Raw genomic sequence first — 14,125 nt, forward strand, 5'->3', positions numbered from 1 at the left:
CCTCCTCCCGTAGTAATTCCGGCTCCTCTTATTACTCCTCCTATTGCTCCTCTTATTGCTTCGCCGCTAGCTATTGCTCTGTTTCCTATTGTTGTTCCTCCACCTGTACCTCCACCATTGCCTACTGTTGTGGTCACGGTAGATATGTCTTTTGTGCCAGTAATAGCACCTTCATTGCCTATTGTACAAGATTTGTCTACAATTTCTTTTCCAAGCGGTTCTGCTCCGCTTGTAGTTGATAAGTGAGTGGGTGTTGAATCAAAAATTGTAACTGGTGATACAGTTTCTAAAGAGAGAGAGAGACTTGAATGCGTGGGCTAGACAACGCATGGAGAAAGGTGAACAATCTGATGTTTTCGCTACACTCTCTAATCTAGAAAGTTTTCGTGAGAAAAATGTCTTTATTGAAGGGATGGGAACCCATGTAACTGTAATGTGGAACAGACTGAACGATGTAGATACCCCACAAGGGTTGAGGGATCTGAATGTTTTAGCTTATTCAAAAGATACTGCGGAGAAAGTATATGAGCACGTCAAGAGGGTTTAGAAAAGTTACGGAATGATGAAATAGATGGTGATAGTTTGGATGCTTTTTATGTACAGAAATGGTTCCTTCCTCTTTGTAGGTCAATGAGTGAAGAAACGCGAATTTACACCAGAGATGCACCTAGATGGATTTCAGACATTTCAATATCTCCCATAGAGGTATGTGACACATGTAGTCAGTATACTCCAGAAATGCAGAGGAAAGTATACATTCATCCTGCAGGTATTCTACCATTACATGTATCAAAGAGAAAGATTTGTTGTCCCACAGAATTATTGAATATCTACAAGAGAGCTTTTTCATCTAACACTACTTCCACCCGTCTAGTGCTCGATTTAGCTCTGTTGCTTACTAAACGTTCGAATTGCCTATTTCTCAGTTGCCTATGAGAGAGGTTCCTCCGACATTGGTTTCTAAAGTTGAGGTCCCGGCTAATGCCGCAACGGGTGTTGCCGCTTATGATATTGATGCACATTATGTATCACAGTTTGTTCATGTCCCGTTCTCAAGACAGGAAGTGAATACCATTAGACAGTCCATTCCAGATATTAGAAAGAATCCGACAGGATTTTATAAAGAAATAGAATCTGTCTTGCAATCGTCAGTTTTCACTTTGGGTGATATAGATTTGTTGTTTTCCCGTGCTCCTACCTGCTGAATTATGGAAACAGATTAGAACTGTAGACAATGCAGCGGGGTTAGGTGACACATGGGATAGCTGGTTAGGCAAGATAGGGAAAGGAAAGCTGGTGAAAGACCACCACAGGTGATACTGACTTTGCCTGATAGAATAGTGACAAAATTGAAAACCTTAATTCCTGAGAGGACAGTTTGGGACAAACTTACTGCTTGTACCCAAGGAAAGTCTGAAGGTGCTACCAAATTCTTTAATCGGTTTGACCAAGTATTCTCAGATTTTAGCGGACATGACTTAAGCACAGAGTCCGGAAAACGATTATTTGTGGACAAATTTGTGTGTGGATTGTTGCCTGATATCCAAGCACAAATGATGACTTCTGAGAGCGCTCGGCAAGCTAAGTCACTGTCTGAAGTATTGCATATGGCCCAGTATTAAAAGAAAAAGGGAAACTTGAAAACTAAGGTTGTGTTGCTTACCCAGAGGACCTAGAGGGGGTACTACACAGTTTCGGGGACAGTATGTTCCACAAGGTAATGCGCTATTGGGTTCTGCACACGCGAACAAATGTGCTTATTGCAGACAAGAGGGTCATTGGCGAGCACAATGCCCGATCCTCCAGCAGAGGTCGAATAACACATATGGTGTCATGGGTAGATGATCCAGAGGCCACCCTGGGGTAGAGGGTCCTGGTAGAAGCCAGTTCTCAAAATTCTCAGTCTTTTTCGCAAGACAATCAGCAACCAAGTGTGGATAGCAGAAATATTTTTGATAATCCTTCCACTGCCTATCTTTCTGAAGATCTTCCCTTTGACGATATATTGTTTCGTTAGGACAGCCCGAAGCAGGGTCTGGAACCAAAGCCTATTCCCGTTTCGCAAGACAATCAGCAACCAAGTGTGGATAGCAGAAATATTTTTGATAATCCTTCCACTGCCTATCTTTCTGAAGATCTTCCCTTTGACGATATATTGTTTTGTTAGGACAGCCCGAAGCAGGGTCTGGAACCAACGCCTATTCCCGTTAATCAGAAAGGTCCCTACATTGAAATGATGGTGGGGAATAGGAAGCATCTATTTTTGATAGATACAGGAGCACAGAAGTGTTCCATTGACCATTCACAAGTTCCAGACATTCCACTGTCAGGGCAGACTAACGTTTCTGAAAGGGTTTTCTGTTACGCCAGTGGTTAGTCCAGTTTCTTTGCCTGTACCGATTTAACTGGGTCCATTTACGGATCACTGTCCGTTTCTTTTGACAACGAACTGTGGAGAGAATTTGTTGGGGTTGAATCTGTTGAAAGAATTAAATGCGGTAATTCATTGTTCTTCGGGTGGAGTGCGTTTGACTATTTCACCACAGCAATTTTCTGCCTCACAGTTTCTGACTAGACCTTTGCCACCAGAATTTAGTGAAGTTTTTGAGTGTTTATGGGTGATTGATGATAATGATGTTGTGTCTTACAAATTGAGCCTGTCAGAATCATTTTGAAAACAGGAGTGACGTTGCCACGAATTCCACAGCATAAGATTTCAGTTGATGGTGAGCAAGCTTTGAAGTGTATAATTTCTGATTTTATACACCGTGGGGTAATTGAAGAAATTGCAGGAAGTTTGTGCAATAGTCTGATATTACCTGTGTATAAAAAAGGGGATAATGCAATTTCTTTCTGTTTCATTATCGATTTACACGCTATCAATAAGATTGTTGCTCCACAATTTCCAATTGTGCCTGATGTAACGACGATACTAACAATGATTCCAGTGTCTGCTACTCATTTCAGTGTTGTAGATCTTACGAATGCCTTCTTTAGCATTCCTATACACAAGGATAGTAGATATTTGTTCGCGTTTAACCTAGGGGGATGCTCGTTTACATTCACCTGTGCGCCATAAGGGTACACAGAGTCCAAGTATCTATAGTAGGGCTTTGAAAGAGCAGCTCGATACACTTGAATTGCCTTCTACTTGTACATTGTTACACTATGTTGATGATCTTCTCTTAGCTGCAGATTCAGAAAGTGCTTGCAAGGAAGGCATTGTGTTGTTGCTTATTCATCTAGCAAAACATGGACATAAAGCTTCACTGAAAAGGTTTTAATATTGTCGACAGGAGGTCGCCTATTTAGGCTATCTCCTGTCAAAGGAGGGAAGAAGATTGACACCTGAACGAATTAAAATAATTTCTAGCATGTCTGTCCCAAATACGCAGAAGGAAGTCAGAGCCTTGATAGGCATGGCTTCTTACTGTAGACAGTGGATCCCCAATTTCTCACTAGTGATCAAACCAATGTTTGCATTGACAAAGAAGGGCATTTCTTTGCCACTACCATGGAACTTGGAACACCAGAAAGCTTTTGATCTGCTCAAGACTGCACTGTGTTCAGCACCAGTTTTGGGCACACCAAATTATGAAAAGGCCTTCGAATTGTATGTGCATGAACGTGATGGATGTGCTTTGGCTGTGTTAACGCAGGAACATGGGGGAAGAATAGGCTGTGCGGTTACATTTCCTCCACCCTTGATCCTGTTGCATGCACTTTGTCGAGCTGTCTGAGAGCTGTCGCTGCTGCTGTGTCTGTAAAATAAAGCGAGGGTATGGTCCTAGGCCATACTTTAACCTTGTTGGTACCTCACTCTGTAGACGTTCTATTAAACAAAACGCAAACAAAACATCTTACTTCCGCACGATTAACGAGATATGAATTTATCTGGTTTGCACCGCATATTCAAATTAAAAGATATTGGGCCTCATTCCGACTTTGGAGGTAACCACGCCGCTATTTGCGGCATGGCTGCCTCCAAAATCGTTCCGACTCCGCCCTGGTGAATGGAGTAATTACCGGTCCATTCCAAGGTTGGAGGGACCGGTAATTCCCCATTTACCAGGGCCCTTCCCCATTCCCATTTGAGCCCCCATAGGGCTCAATGGGAATGGGGAAAGCGCTAATAATGGTACCGTAAATTACGGTACCATTATTAGCACTAAAGTCCCTTTGCGGGTCCCGTCCTTAACGTCTGCTAAAAGCAAGTGTTAAGGAAGGACCTGCAAAGGGAACTCGAAGTAGGGCGGTAAGGGTTTAACGGCACCGGACTCGTTACCGGTGACCGTTAACCCTTAGCGCCCTACTCGGAATGAGGCCCCTTGTGTATTAAATCCGGCTGAATTGTTACCTCTTCCGCAAGACATTGCTTGCAGTGACAAAATATCACATGACTGCCTTCATACAACAGAACAAGAACCTAAAGGCAGGATTGATTTGAAAGATACACCTTTGAGCGATCCACAAGGGGAGCTGTTTTGCGATGGCTCCTGCTTCAAACTTCCGGATGGTACATCCACTGCTGCTTATGCCATCACACGATTGTGGAGACCAAAAGAATCTTGCATAACTCTGCGCAGGCCACAGAGATTATTGCACTAACTCGAGCTTGTGAACTTTCCAAAGGGCTTAGAGTGAATATATATACTGACAGTCAGATGCTTTTGGGGTGTTTCACAACTTCGGTAGACTTTGGGCAGAACAAGGTTTCTTGACCTCACATGGTGCGAAGATCCAATATGGCACCTTCAACTACTCTCACCTCTTGCACTTCCCACTCAGCGAGCAATTATGAAGTGCGCGGCACATCAGAAAATCATAGATGTAGGAAAAGGAAACGCTTTTGCTGACCAGATAGCCAAACAGACTGCTACTGATCTCTATTCAGATTTGTATACTACAAGGGAAGCCACAAATGTCTGTACTATAGATGAAGGAATTGATTCTATAAAGAATATCCAAGCAGATGCCACTCTAGAGGAAAGCAAGCAATGGGCTGAGGGCTTGGCAAGGTTGGATGTGGAAGGGTGCTGGGTGGATAACTTAGAGGGAAGATGGATGTTGCCAGACGCGTATGTCACTATGATGGTTTCAATGGTCCCACTCACATAAGTGCTAGGAAGATCTGAAAAATGCTAGAATCTGTCTGGGTTAATGTTAAAATCCGAAAACTGCTGAGCGTTTTGTCCAGAGTTGTATTGTCTTTCTACAGTATAATGCGGGGAAGGGGACATCGACACCAAGGGGTAGTTTTGGTCCACCTTCTGTCCCTTTTGAGGTAATTCACTTTGATTTCATTGAAATGGAGCGCTGTAACAATTTTAAATGCGTCCTGGTAGTCATTTGTGCTTTTAGTAAATGGGTTGAAGCCTTCCCTGTAAAAGATGCCACAGCAATGACAACGGCGAAAACCATGCTTAAGGAATATTTTCCTAGGTTTGGTTTGCCAAGGGTCATCTAGTCGGATAATGGTCCACATTTTATCGCCGCTGTTATTCTGCAAGTATGCGCGGGATTACAGATCGATAAACGGTTCCATTTGTCTAGACATGCTCAAAGTGCTGGACTTGTAGAACGTCACAATGGTATTCTGAACAATAAAATTGCTAAGGTTTGCGCCGGCACCAATTTGAAATGGCTGGACGCCTTACCAATAGCTCTCCTTTCAATGCGCACAACCCCACAGACTAGCACTGGCCTCTTCCCTTATGAAATTATTATGGGAAGGCCAACTAACATTTGGAACATGAAAAAATGCTCTCATCTATTACTGTGCCACAGGGAGCTCAGCATCAACCAACACCAGTTTTGCTTAGTTCATCATATATTTATTGATCGCCCATAAGGATGACACGTGTTTCGGCACCCTACGTGTGCCTTTTTCAAATCTGGGCATAGATTGTTTAATATACTATCGTCGGATTGCAAATAGCTCACTGATGTCGTGTTGTCGGAAAGAGTCCCATCAGACTCACAAGCGCTGCGAGCACTTAAAAATCTGGTTTATGCTTCAAGCATCGGGCTACAGAATCCGACGCTTGAAGCATAAACCAGATTTTATGAGCATCAGTGAGCTATTTGCACTCTGACGATAGTATATTAAACAATCCCAGTTTCTGGCCACCCTGTTCTGCAGGGCCATATGAAATGGCAATATTGGATCCGTAGGGGGACCCTGATCTAACATTTCTGAGATATCCTGATCATACTGAGCAGGAGGTCTAGACCAGCCTAAAGACTCCACAACTCTTGACATAAGCCACCTGTAAGAGGAGTCAACTTACTCCCCTGAGTCGGGTTTGCCAAACTCCAACTCTGGAGAAGTGTCTGTACCACTTGCATTATGCAAGGTATCACAAAGATCCTGCATCCTAATCTCCTCCGAGATGAGGCATTTTGGCACATTAGGGGTCCCAAACTGGAGACCAAAAGGAGCATCATCCTTTCAGAATGTTCCTCCTCTTCAAAAATGGAGTTGAGGGACTTTGCCAAAGAACTACTTTTTAAGAGGTATGCACCTTTTCTCAGGCATGGCAGCCAGAGGCTTCAAAGTCATTGCCTTCGACATTGCCTTTTTTGGAGGTTACACCAGGGGCTGCGCCGTAAGAAATTGTCGCTGATGGCATCGGCAACAGCGCCGAAGACATTGAGGGTCTGACCGGGTTGGAAGACCCGACAGGCACTATCGACTGGCGTGGTGCCGATGGCATCAATGGCTTCGAGGGCATCGAGGGTTTAGACAGTTTCGATAGAGATGAAGACTGTGACCTCGCTTCACGTCTCGAACAATCCTTAGACACCTTGTCTGAACAGGGCCTCAAAGGCTCCCGATGAGGATCGTGCCATTTACCCAGGCTCTAAGACATGCGAGTGTCCGGCCATGATGGTTCCCTGTCGGCTTCATCAGAAGGTGCGGACGGGGCCTTGCCCTGCTTTTCAAAAATCTTAAGCATTTCCACGCAGAAAGCTTCCCACTCAGCTGGCTTCGATTTTTTGGACGGGCAACTCATCTTCTCGGGGGTGCCGCCTGAAGAAGATGAGGAAGGTGATAGGTGGGTCCTTCTCGAGCGCTTTGACGAGGACCAGTGGTGGGAACCACTCCTGGACATTGAACGCTTAGCCTTCTTCCTCTGAGGAGAGTTGCCTCTCGACTCATCGGTTGAAGGCCAAACAGGTTGGGACTTATGGGGCTTGGACACCTTGCCTACCTTGAGCTTCCCCTTTTGTTCCCGCAAGGCCTTTCCAGTCATTGACTGGCACTTGGAGCATGTATCCGTGTCATGGCCCTCGCCCGAGGCACCACAGGCAGACTTGATGCGGGTCTGTGATCGACACCTTGGAGCTGCAGTCCCGGCATTTCTTGAATCCTGACTGAGGTGTCGTCGGAGTGGAAGAAGAAGACATAACAATGAACTTCAACAGCAAACACTAGTAAGAACGAGGCGCGCCGAGTTTCACGAAGCAAACACGTTTGCGGAAAAAATGGAACTCGGGCAACGAGCGCCGTGCATGCAACTTATAACATTCGATGAAGTCACCCTCAACGGAGGCCTTTCAGGGATATCAAACCGATGCCATTGACGCAGGGGGCCCTCTGCCAAACAATTTCTGAAGCAGCCAAGCTGTGGACACTGCATGTCAAAGATGGGGAATACGTTGGAAGATGCAATCCATTTGAAATTGATTTACTAAGAAAATTCACAGGATTAGAAGATGGGCCAGTGTTGTTCAAGTTTGCCATACTTTGCTGTACTGCAAAATCAATATCAAGGGCCTCTTGAAGAGCAGAAGCATGTGTCCTTAGAACTGCAGCTGACGGAGTATGTATTTGTGCATGTTCATACACACAAGCCATTTCCTGGCAATTCGCATCAATCTTGTCGGCAAAGAGGCTGCTTATCTCTATCTAGATCAAGTGTTTGAGCAGGATTAACTGCATCATTATTCTTGGCCTTTTCATGTGAAACAGTATTAATTATACTATCCTCTTTGGTGATTTAATCTTTGCAAACACATCCGCTACGCAGACCCCCAACCATGATTATATAATTTGAAAAATAGAGTCTATTTACCTCTCAAACTATGAAGACTGGTAGGGAGCATCCATAATACACCAACAGTGTATAACCAGCATACACCCAAGTAGCACAATAGATCGAAGAAAGTACGAGCACAGCTGGAGTCAATTTGTTAGATGTGTGCAACACTCAAGCATACGTTTTATCAACGTTAAGCCACGGCACCACAAAGGTATCGTCTATCAAGGACCAACAAAACAGGAAGCTAATTATGTGGTAGCACCAGTAAAATACGCGTTGCTAAGAGGAGCCTGCCAACTGTTCGTCAAACATCCACCAACACAGGCACAGAATACAAGCAGTCTCAATGTACCTCAAATCACTATTATTACCATACCCTTTCACAACGGGTCCTTGTGTACTGTTGTCAAAGAAACGTATAAGTGAGGCGCAAATAATATGCTCACACCACGGGTGCACTTCACGCAAGAAGCTTGCGATTGCCAGTCAGTCAACTGGCTAGCACTGACACGGGGGGAGAGAGGTAGTAAGACCCCCTTAACATTCGTATCGCCAGGGCCACTCCCCGCGAGTTTCCAGGCACAGTAGCAAGGTAACTTGAGAACATGCAATAAACAGTGAACCACGTAAGAATTGAAGTGAGAGCTCTTACCCACCACACAAAAATGACAGAAAGTAGACAGACATCTACATCACCAACAGAGCATTAGAGTGCAAAGCCTCCCAAGCACTACACTAGAACGCTGACCACTCAGCCAAACAGCAATCACCTTGGCCATCGGCACGCGCTGAGGCACGCAGCTATTGAATTATATAGACTCCTGGGTAAGGGGGCGGAGCCAGTTTCTTGCAACAAGGATAATATGGGTTAAGTGCACCTTAAAGGTGTATATTTGTCTATAAAGTAGTTACTATGAACTAGTAACATCTAAAGTACATATCTCAAGTTCATAAACCATAGTATATGTACCAAGGCAATTTTCTCAGATGACTTCCTGGTTCAGCAGTTAGTCCAGCCAAACAGCGATCACCTTGGCGATCGGCGGGCGCACTGAGGTGCGCAGCAATTGATTTATTTAGACTCCTGGGTAAGGGGGCGGAGCCAGTTTCCAAGGCAATGTCCTCAGATCACTTCCTGGTTCAGCAGTCAGTCCAGCCAAACAGCTATCACCTTGGCGATAATCCTTTGACTGTAAAGTCTTCAGGCAAAATAAATCAACATTAAATTGCATAGAAAAAAATGTTACTCCATTGGACAAGAAAATATACTACATTTAAAACTTATCTAACCATTGACCTTGATAAAAAGTACAAATTCATTTTTAGTTCATAAAAAAAAAATCAGCTATTAAGCACCATAATTCCATATGTACATAGCTAGCATTTAAAAGTCCTCAATTACTTTACAAAAGAGAAATATAAAAAATAATTAAGTTAAGACTTTTTACAATAAACAGGGATTTCAGTAAGCAATATCAAGAGCGGCACTCTTAGGTCTAAAGGTCTAAAGCGCTAGCAATTAATATTTCCTTAGCCAGGCATGGTGAATATACTTTGCCACAAAATAAACTACTGCCAGATTATCAGATTTTCTGGCAAATTGATTGGCATCGCTTAAGTGCATACATTGTGCAAAACAAGCATTGGTTTGAGGTATTTGATCCTTCAATCTTTTGCATATAAACAAAAAGTGCGTAATGTCTTCCTTGATTGCACCACGGAATAGGCAATTACTACCTGATGAATTTTTCCATGTTTTTGTATATTCCCGAACTCTCAGATATCCTGTTCTAAAAATCTATGTACAAGGCCCGGGCATAATTTGGTGCAATCATATATAGGTAGGGTTCATACCAGGGTTCAGTTTCAAAGCCAAGTAATCTAAGCCCCGAGACAGATACAAACTCTCTTTTCATGGTGTTAGCCCTCAATATTGGCCAGGTCTTTTTCAACACAAATTTCGTGGATTTGGTAAACATACTTGGGTTCACCCAATAACATAAAAGAGCTGGGGCTACCAATGCATTTTTGACGTGGAAAAACCATGGAAGAGACCCCCCCCCCATCCAACTTCATCATAGTGCGAGAGCATATAGTCAAGCAAGTTAACATTCAGCCATAATTGGCTAGTATGAGAAAGTAGAAAATCAGTTTATGATTTGTGTATTAACCAGAACATAGCGCTTTTGTCTTTTTTTTAATCAAATTGAAGACTTTACAATTTGTGCATAAATTAGGACCAAGTGCTGTTTTCTTTTCTTTAAACACGTTAAATAGAATAATTTGAATAAAAGTCTATGTATGAGCAAGAAGAATGTATGTTTTAGTTGTGATCACTTAATATATTGCTGTAGAAATAAGGTGCTTATTGTGTGAAAAATTATTGGTTTCAAAATATACTGCTTCTATAACAAAAAGATGTCTGGTCTTACTATGTATTCTTAATGTGATAAGCAAAGTGCATCAGGGAACAGCTCCTCTAAACTTTACAAAGTAGAAAATGGGCCCCACTGAGTTGCTTTATAATGGACTGGATCCTAACACTGCACCACTATGACCTCTGCGCTACCATAGGAGAGGTTTGTCTCATTAAAAGATACAGCTGGTACAGGTCTACCAACAGTAGCTTCTCACGGTGCCTCCAAAAGAGACGTTTATGGGTGACAGCAACTAAAACACCAAACCACTGAGTTCCAAATGACTTAATGGACTAAGAGGTGAATTTGAAGAATGGTTTATCAAGTCCCATACAGAAACTCTGGTCTGCCATTGGTGGATTCCTCTACCTCAATCTTGAAAAAGCCCAAGATGTTTACTAGTCTTTCGCTCTCATTGGTAAATCTTTCAAATCTCACTGGAGAAGTGGGTCACCAAAGCAGCTTTCACTGACTTACCAATCATTTCAATGTTGTCTGCGACCTCCAGTTTATCGCCGCCACACTGGCCTGAGCTCCCATCAATGGCAAACTTTTCAAACAACAGTTTCACAAGCAAGCCCTCAGCAACCGTGATGTTCCAGCTGCACCTCAGGTTTGCAGGATAGGAATCTGGGTAGCCTTTCGACCAGATTGTTCCCTTGCGGCCACTCTGCAGAGCATTGCTGGCACACCCCGAATCTAGGCAGCACAAATGAAAGTTGGGGACTTCATCAAACAAAACAGCCAGAACTAGATTCAATCATCCAGTGTGATGTTTGTGGATTTGTAGATGGCAATCTTTTGACAAACAAAGTTTACAAAAGTCAGGAACTGTGAAGTTAAAAGAAATTGAACCTTATGAAATCACACTATTTGCTTGGTCTGAAACCTCTGGCTCTCCAAATATTTTGGACTACAATGTTTGACAATCCCAGTCACAAAGGTCAACAGTAATTCACCATGGGAGCCATAATCCAATGTATCTGGAAAGCCACGGACTGCAGACTCATGCTCCATTGATACAATAAACAGTGCCATTGAAAACACTAAACAATACACCACTTCCCACTTTAGTAACAATCCCATAATCATTGTATTACGCTAAATTAAAAACAATTCCACAACACTTTTTTGTGAATATTCAGTACCCAAATGTACTTTTCTATTCCTCTCCTCTTCACATTCTTCCCTCCCTTTTCCCTACCTCTTGCGGACTTACTGTCACTGTAACTAGGATAAACTTACCAAGAGGAGGGCTTGTTGATGGGAATTCTGTTGGTGGGATTTCTGTTGGTGGGATTTCTGTTGGTGGGGTCCCTTTGAAGGCGGTATATTTGGCATGGAAACCCTTAGCAGGATTACGATTATCAGAGCTGAAACGTATTACCATTGAATTGCTTGAAGAGTCCAGGGGGCTTGGAATGTTTACCCCACAGAAACGACCTGCAAAGAGAATTATTTTCTATAATGAATATATGTTAATAGCTAATCATTTTGTTAAGGTAGTGGCATTGTAAGTGGTTTGAATCAAATTGTTTACTTTATGTGCATTTGAACAACTTTCACCAAGAGTTACACCGGACGTCTTCATTCAGTAAGATCTGTAATGGAGAAAATGTGGAGATGCCCGGATGATTTTAGGAAAGTGCATTTCTAAATGCATCTAGATGGGGGGGGGGGGTCTTGCTCATTGGCTGTGCTGCCCTCTTACAACCTGTGGATTGGCTAACCACCTGCAATGGATTCCCCCATCCCCCAACACAGAGCCTGACTGCAGGCCCACAACCCAATGGGTTCTATTCAATATAAACCTGTCCTTCAATCCCAAGTCAAAGCAGAAGCCTGCCATGTGTGCAGAGTAGGATTTTTCCACTGCTGCTTCGAAACATTCTATTTTAATGCCATTATTTCAACTAATTATAATCCGAAAAATATTTTCAACCCAATTAACTCATGTATGAATCCTGTCAGGTTGATTACCTTGGATACCACAAAAGATCTATGCAATATGTTCAATCATTACTTTTCAGATAAAATTTAGCAAATTTTTAAGGCGTACAAGGACCAACCATTAAATGGCTATGTTCATGTCAACAGCAAATCACCAAACCAAATTGGGGGACATGTCCTTCTCCCAACATTAGAATAATTTCAGAACATGGTAAATTCTTTAAAGCCGACTTTCTATGCCAATGAGCTATGGCCAGCTAAAATGATTAAAATGTTCTTTGTAAATGCACTTGATATACCATTTCATATTACAGTTTTGTCTATTAAAGACGGCATCTTCTAAGACCAACGAAAAACAGACATTAGCACTCCTTTATTGAAACAAAACATCCTTGATCCAGAAAGACTAAGAACCATTGCTCCATTTCTAATCCACCTGTTTTAGGGGAAATGCTAGAAAAATCAGTCACACTTCATTTAAATGACTATTTATAAAGCCAATTTACTGCAACCATTCCAATCAGGCTTTAGAACAAACCACAGTGCTGAATCATCAACCGTTCAGGAATTAGACGTTATTGTCCATATTACTGATAGAGGAGGGGCCTGCCTTTTGGTGCTATTGAATTTCTCAGCGGCAATTGATACACGATGTTAAGTAAAACAGAATGGTCCAGCGTCACATTGCATAGTGATGGGAGGAACGCTTTTAAATTGTTTCCAATAATTCTTGTTTATTGACAAGATAGGGACCAAAAGCTCCTCCTCTCTCTCTCTATGCGATGCAGAGTTGCTCAAGCATCAATCCTCTCCTCTACACTTTCCAGTCTCTGTATGGAACTGCTGGGAGATCTGGTGCTATCCATCAGTACGGAGAGGATAATCAACTAGATCTACAAGTCTCATCTGAAAAAGATATTTCAACTGAGCCAGTGCTTGTTAGATATTAAAGGGTGGATGGAATTGTTGCGCTTAAAGTTGAATAATGCAAAAACTGAATTCATTTGGTTCGGTGCAACGAAAATCTTGAAAGCCATTTTTGCAAATTTTCAACTCTTATTTCCAAGCAACAATTGACTGGAAATTAATTCAGCTGTCTACTCTTTAGGATTTCTCTTGGACTCAAAGCTTTCATTAAAAGCTCACAACAGGTAAGTCCAACTATTTTACTACATAATGTTTTTTCTTCATAAAATTAAGGAGTTCCACTCCCCTCACCCAATTTTTTACATCGTCTTGTGCAGACCCTGCTTTTATCGCTGTTGGGAGAAGCCTTATTCATTAGGATGCACAATTCCATCTAACGGCCCTTAAAAATCGCTTTTGAAAGTGCTGTTAAATTGACTGAAGGGGCTATGAAATTTGATGCAGTTACACCAATATTTAAGTCTTTACATTGGCTTCTTTTGCACTCTGGTATCCTTTTCGAGTTGAGGTGCTTAACTTTTAAAGTACTTCGATAAGGGCACTCCTTATCTATCAGAGAATTTCTGTGTTCTAAGGAGAAATGAACATTCTAGAAACAGAGGCAAATTGGTGTTAATCATTCCAAAAGTAAAGAACTCAAAAACAGCTATTTTCTATTGCTGCTCTGACTTTCTGGAATACTTTAACAGCCCATATTCGGAGAGAAGAATCTTTACTACATTTTAGAAAACTATTTAAGACCTACCTTTTCTCTCTGAATTGAATTTGTTCTTATGGATCTTCAAT

The 14,125-nt window shown here is 42.4% G+C and overlaps 1 protein-coding gene across 1 annotated transcript in view; it reads right to left on the reverse strand.

Moving 5' to 3' along the window:
• LOC138515204 (ovochymase-2-like) overlaps nucleotides 1–14,125 on the reverse strand; it is a 438,094-nt gene that overhangs the window by 337,125 nt on the left and 86,844 nt on the right. Inside the window, exons 5-6 of the mRNA XM_069630166.1 lie at nucleotides 11,708–11,905; nucleotides 10,940–11,161 (exon numbers count right to left, since the gene is read on the reverse strand). Of these exons, the coding sequence (XP_069486267.1) occupies nucleotides 10,940–11,161; nucleotides 11,708–11,905 (420 nt within the window). The remainder of the gene's footprint in view (nucleotides 1–10,939; nucleotides 11,162–11,707; nucleotides 11,906–14,125) is intronic.

The sequence above is a fragment of the Ambystoma mexicanum genome, chromosome 6q (genome assembly GCF_040938575.1).
Source record: "Ambystoma mexicanum isolate Mex_15411 chromosome 6q, UKY_AmexF1_1, whole genome shotgun sequence".
Taxonomy (NCBI): domain Eukaryota; kingdom Metazoa; phylum Chordata; class Amphibia; order Caudata; family Ambystomatidae; genus Ambystoma; species Ambystoma mexicanum.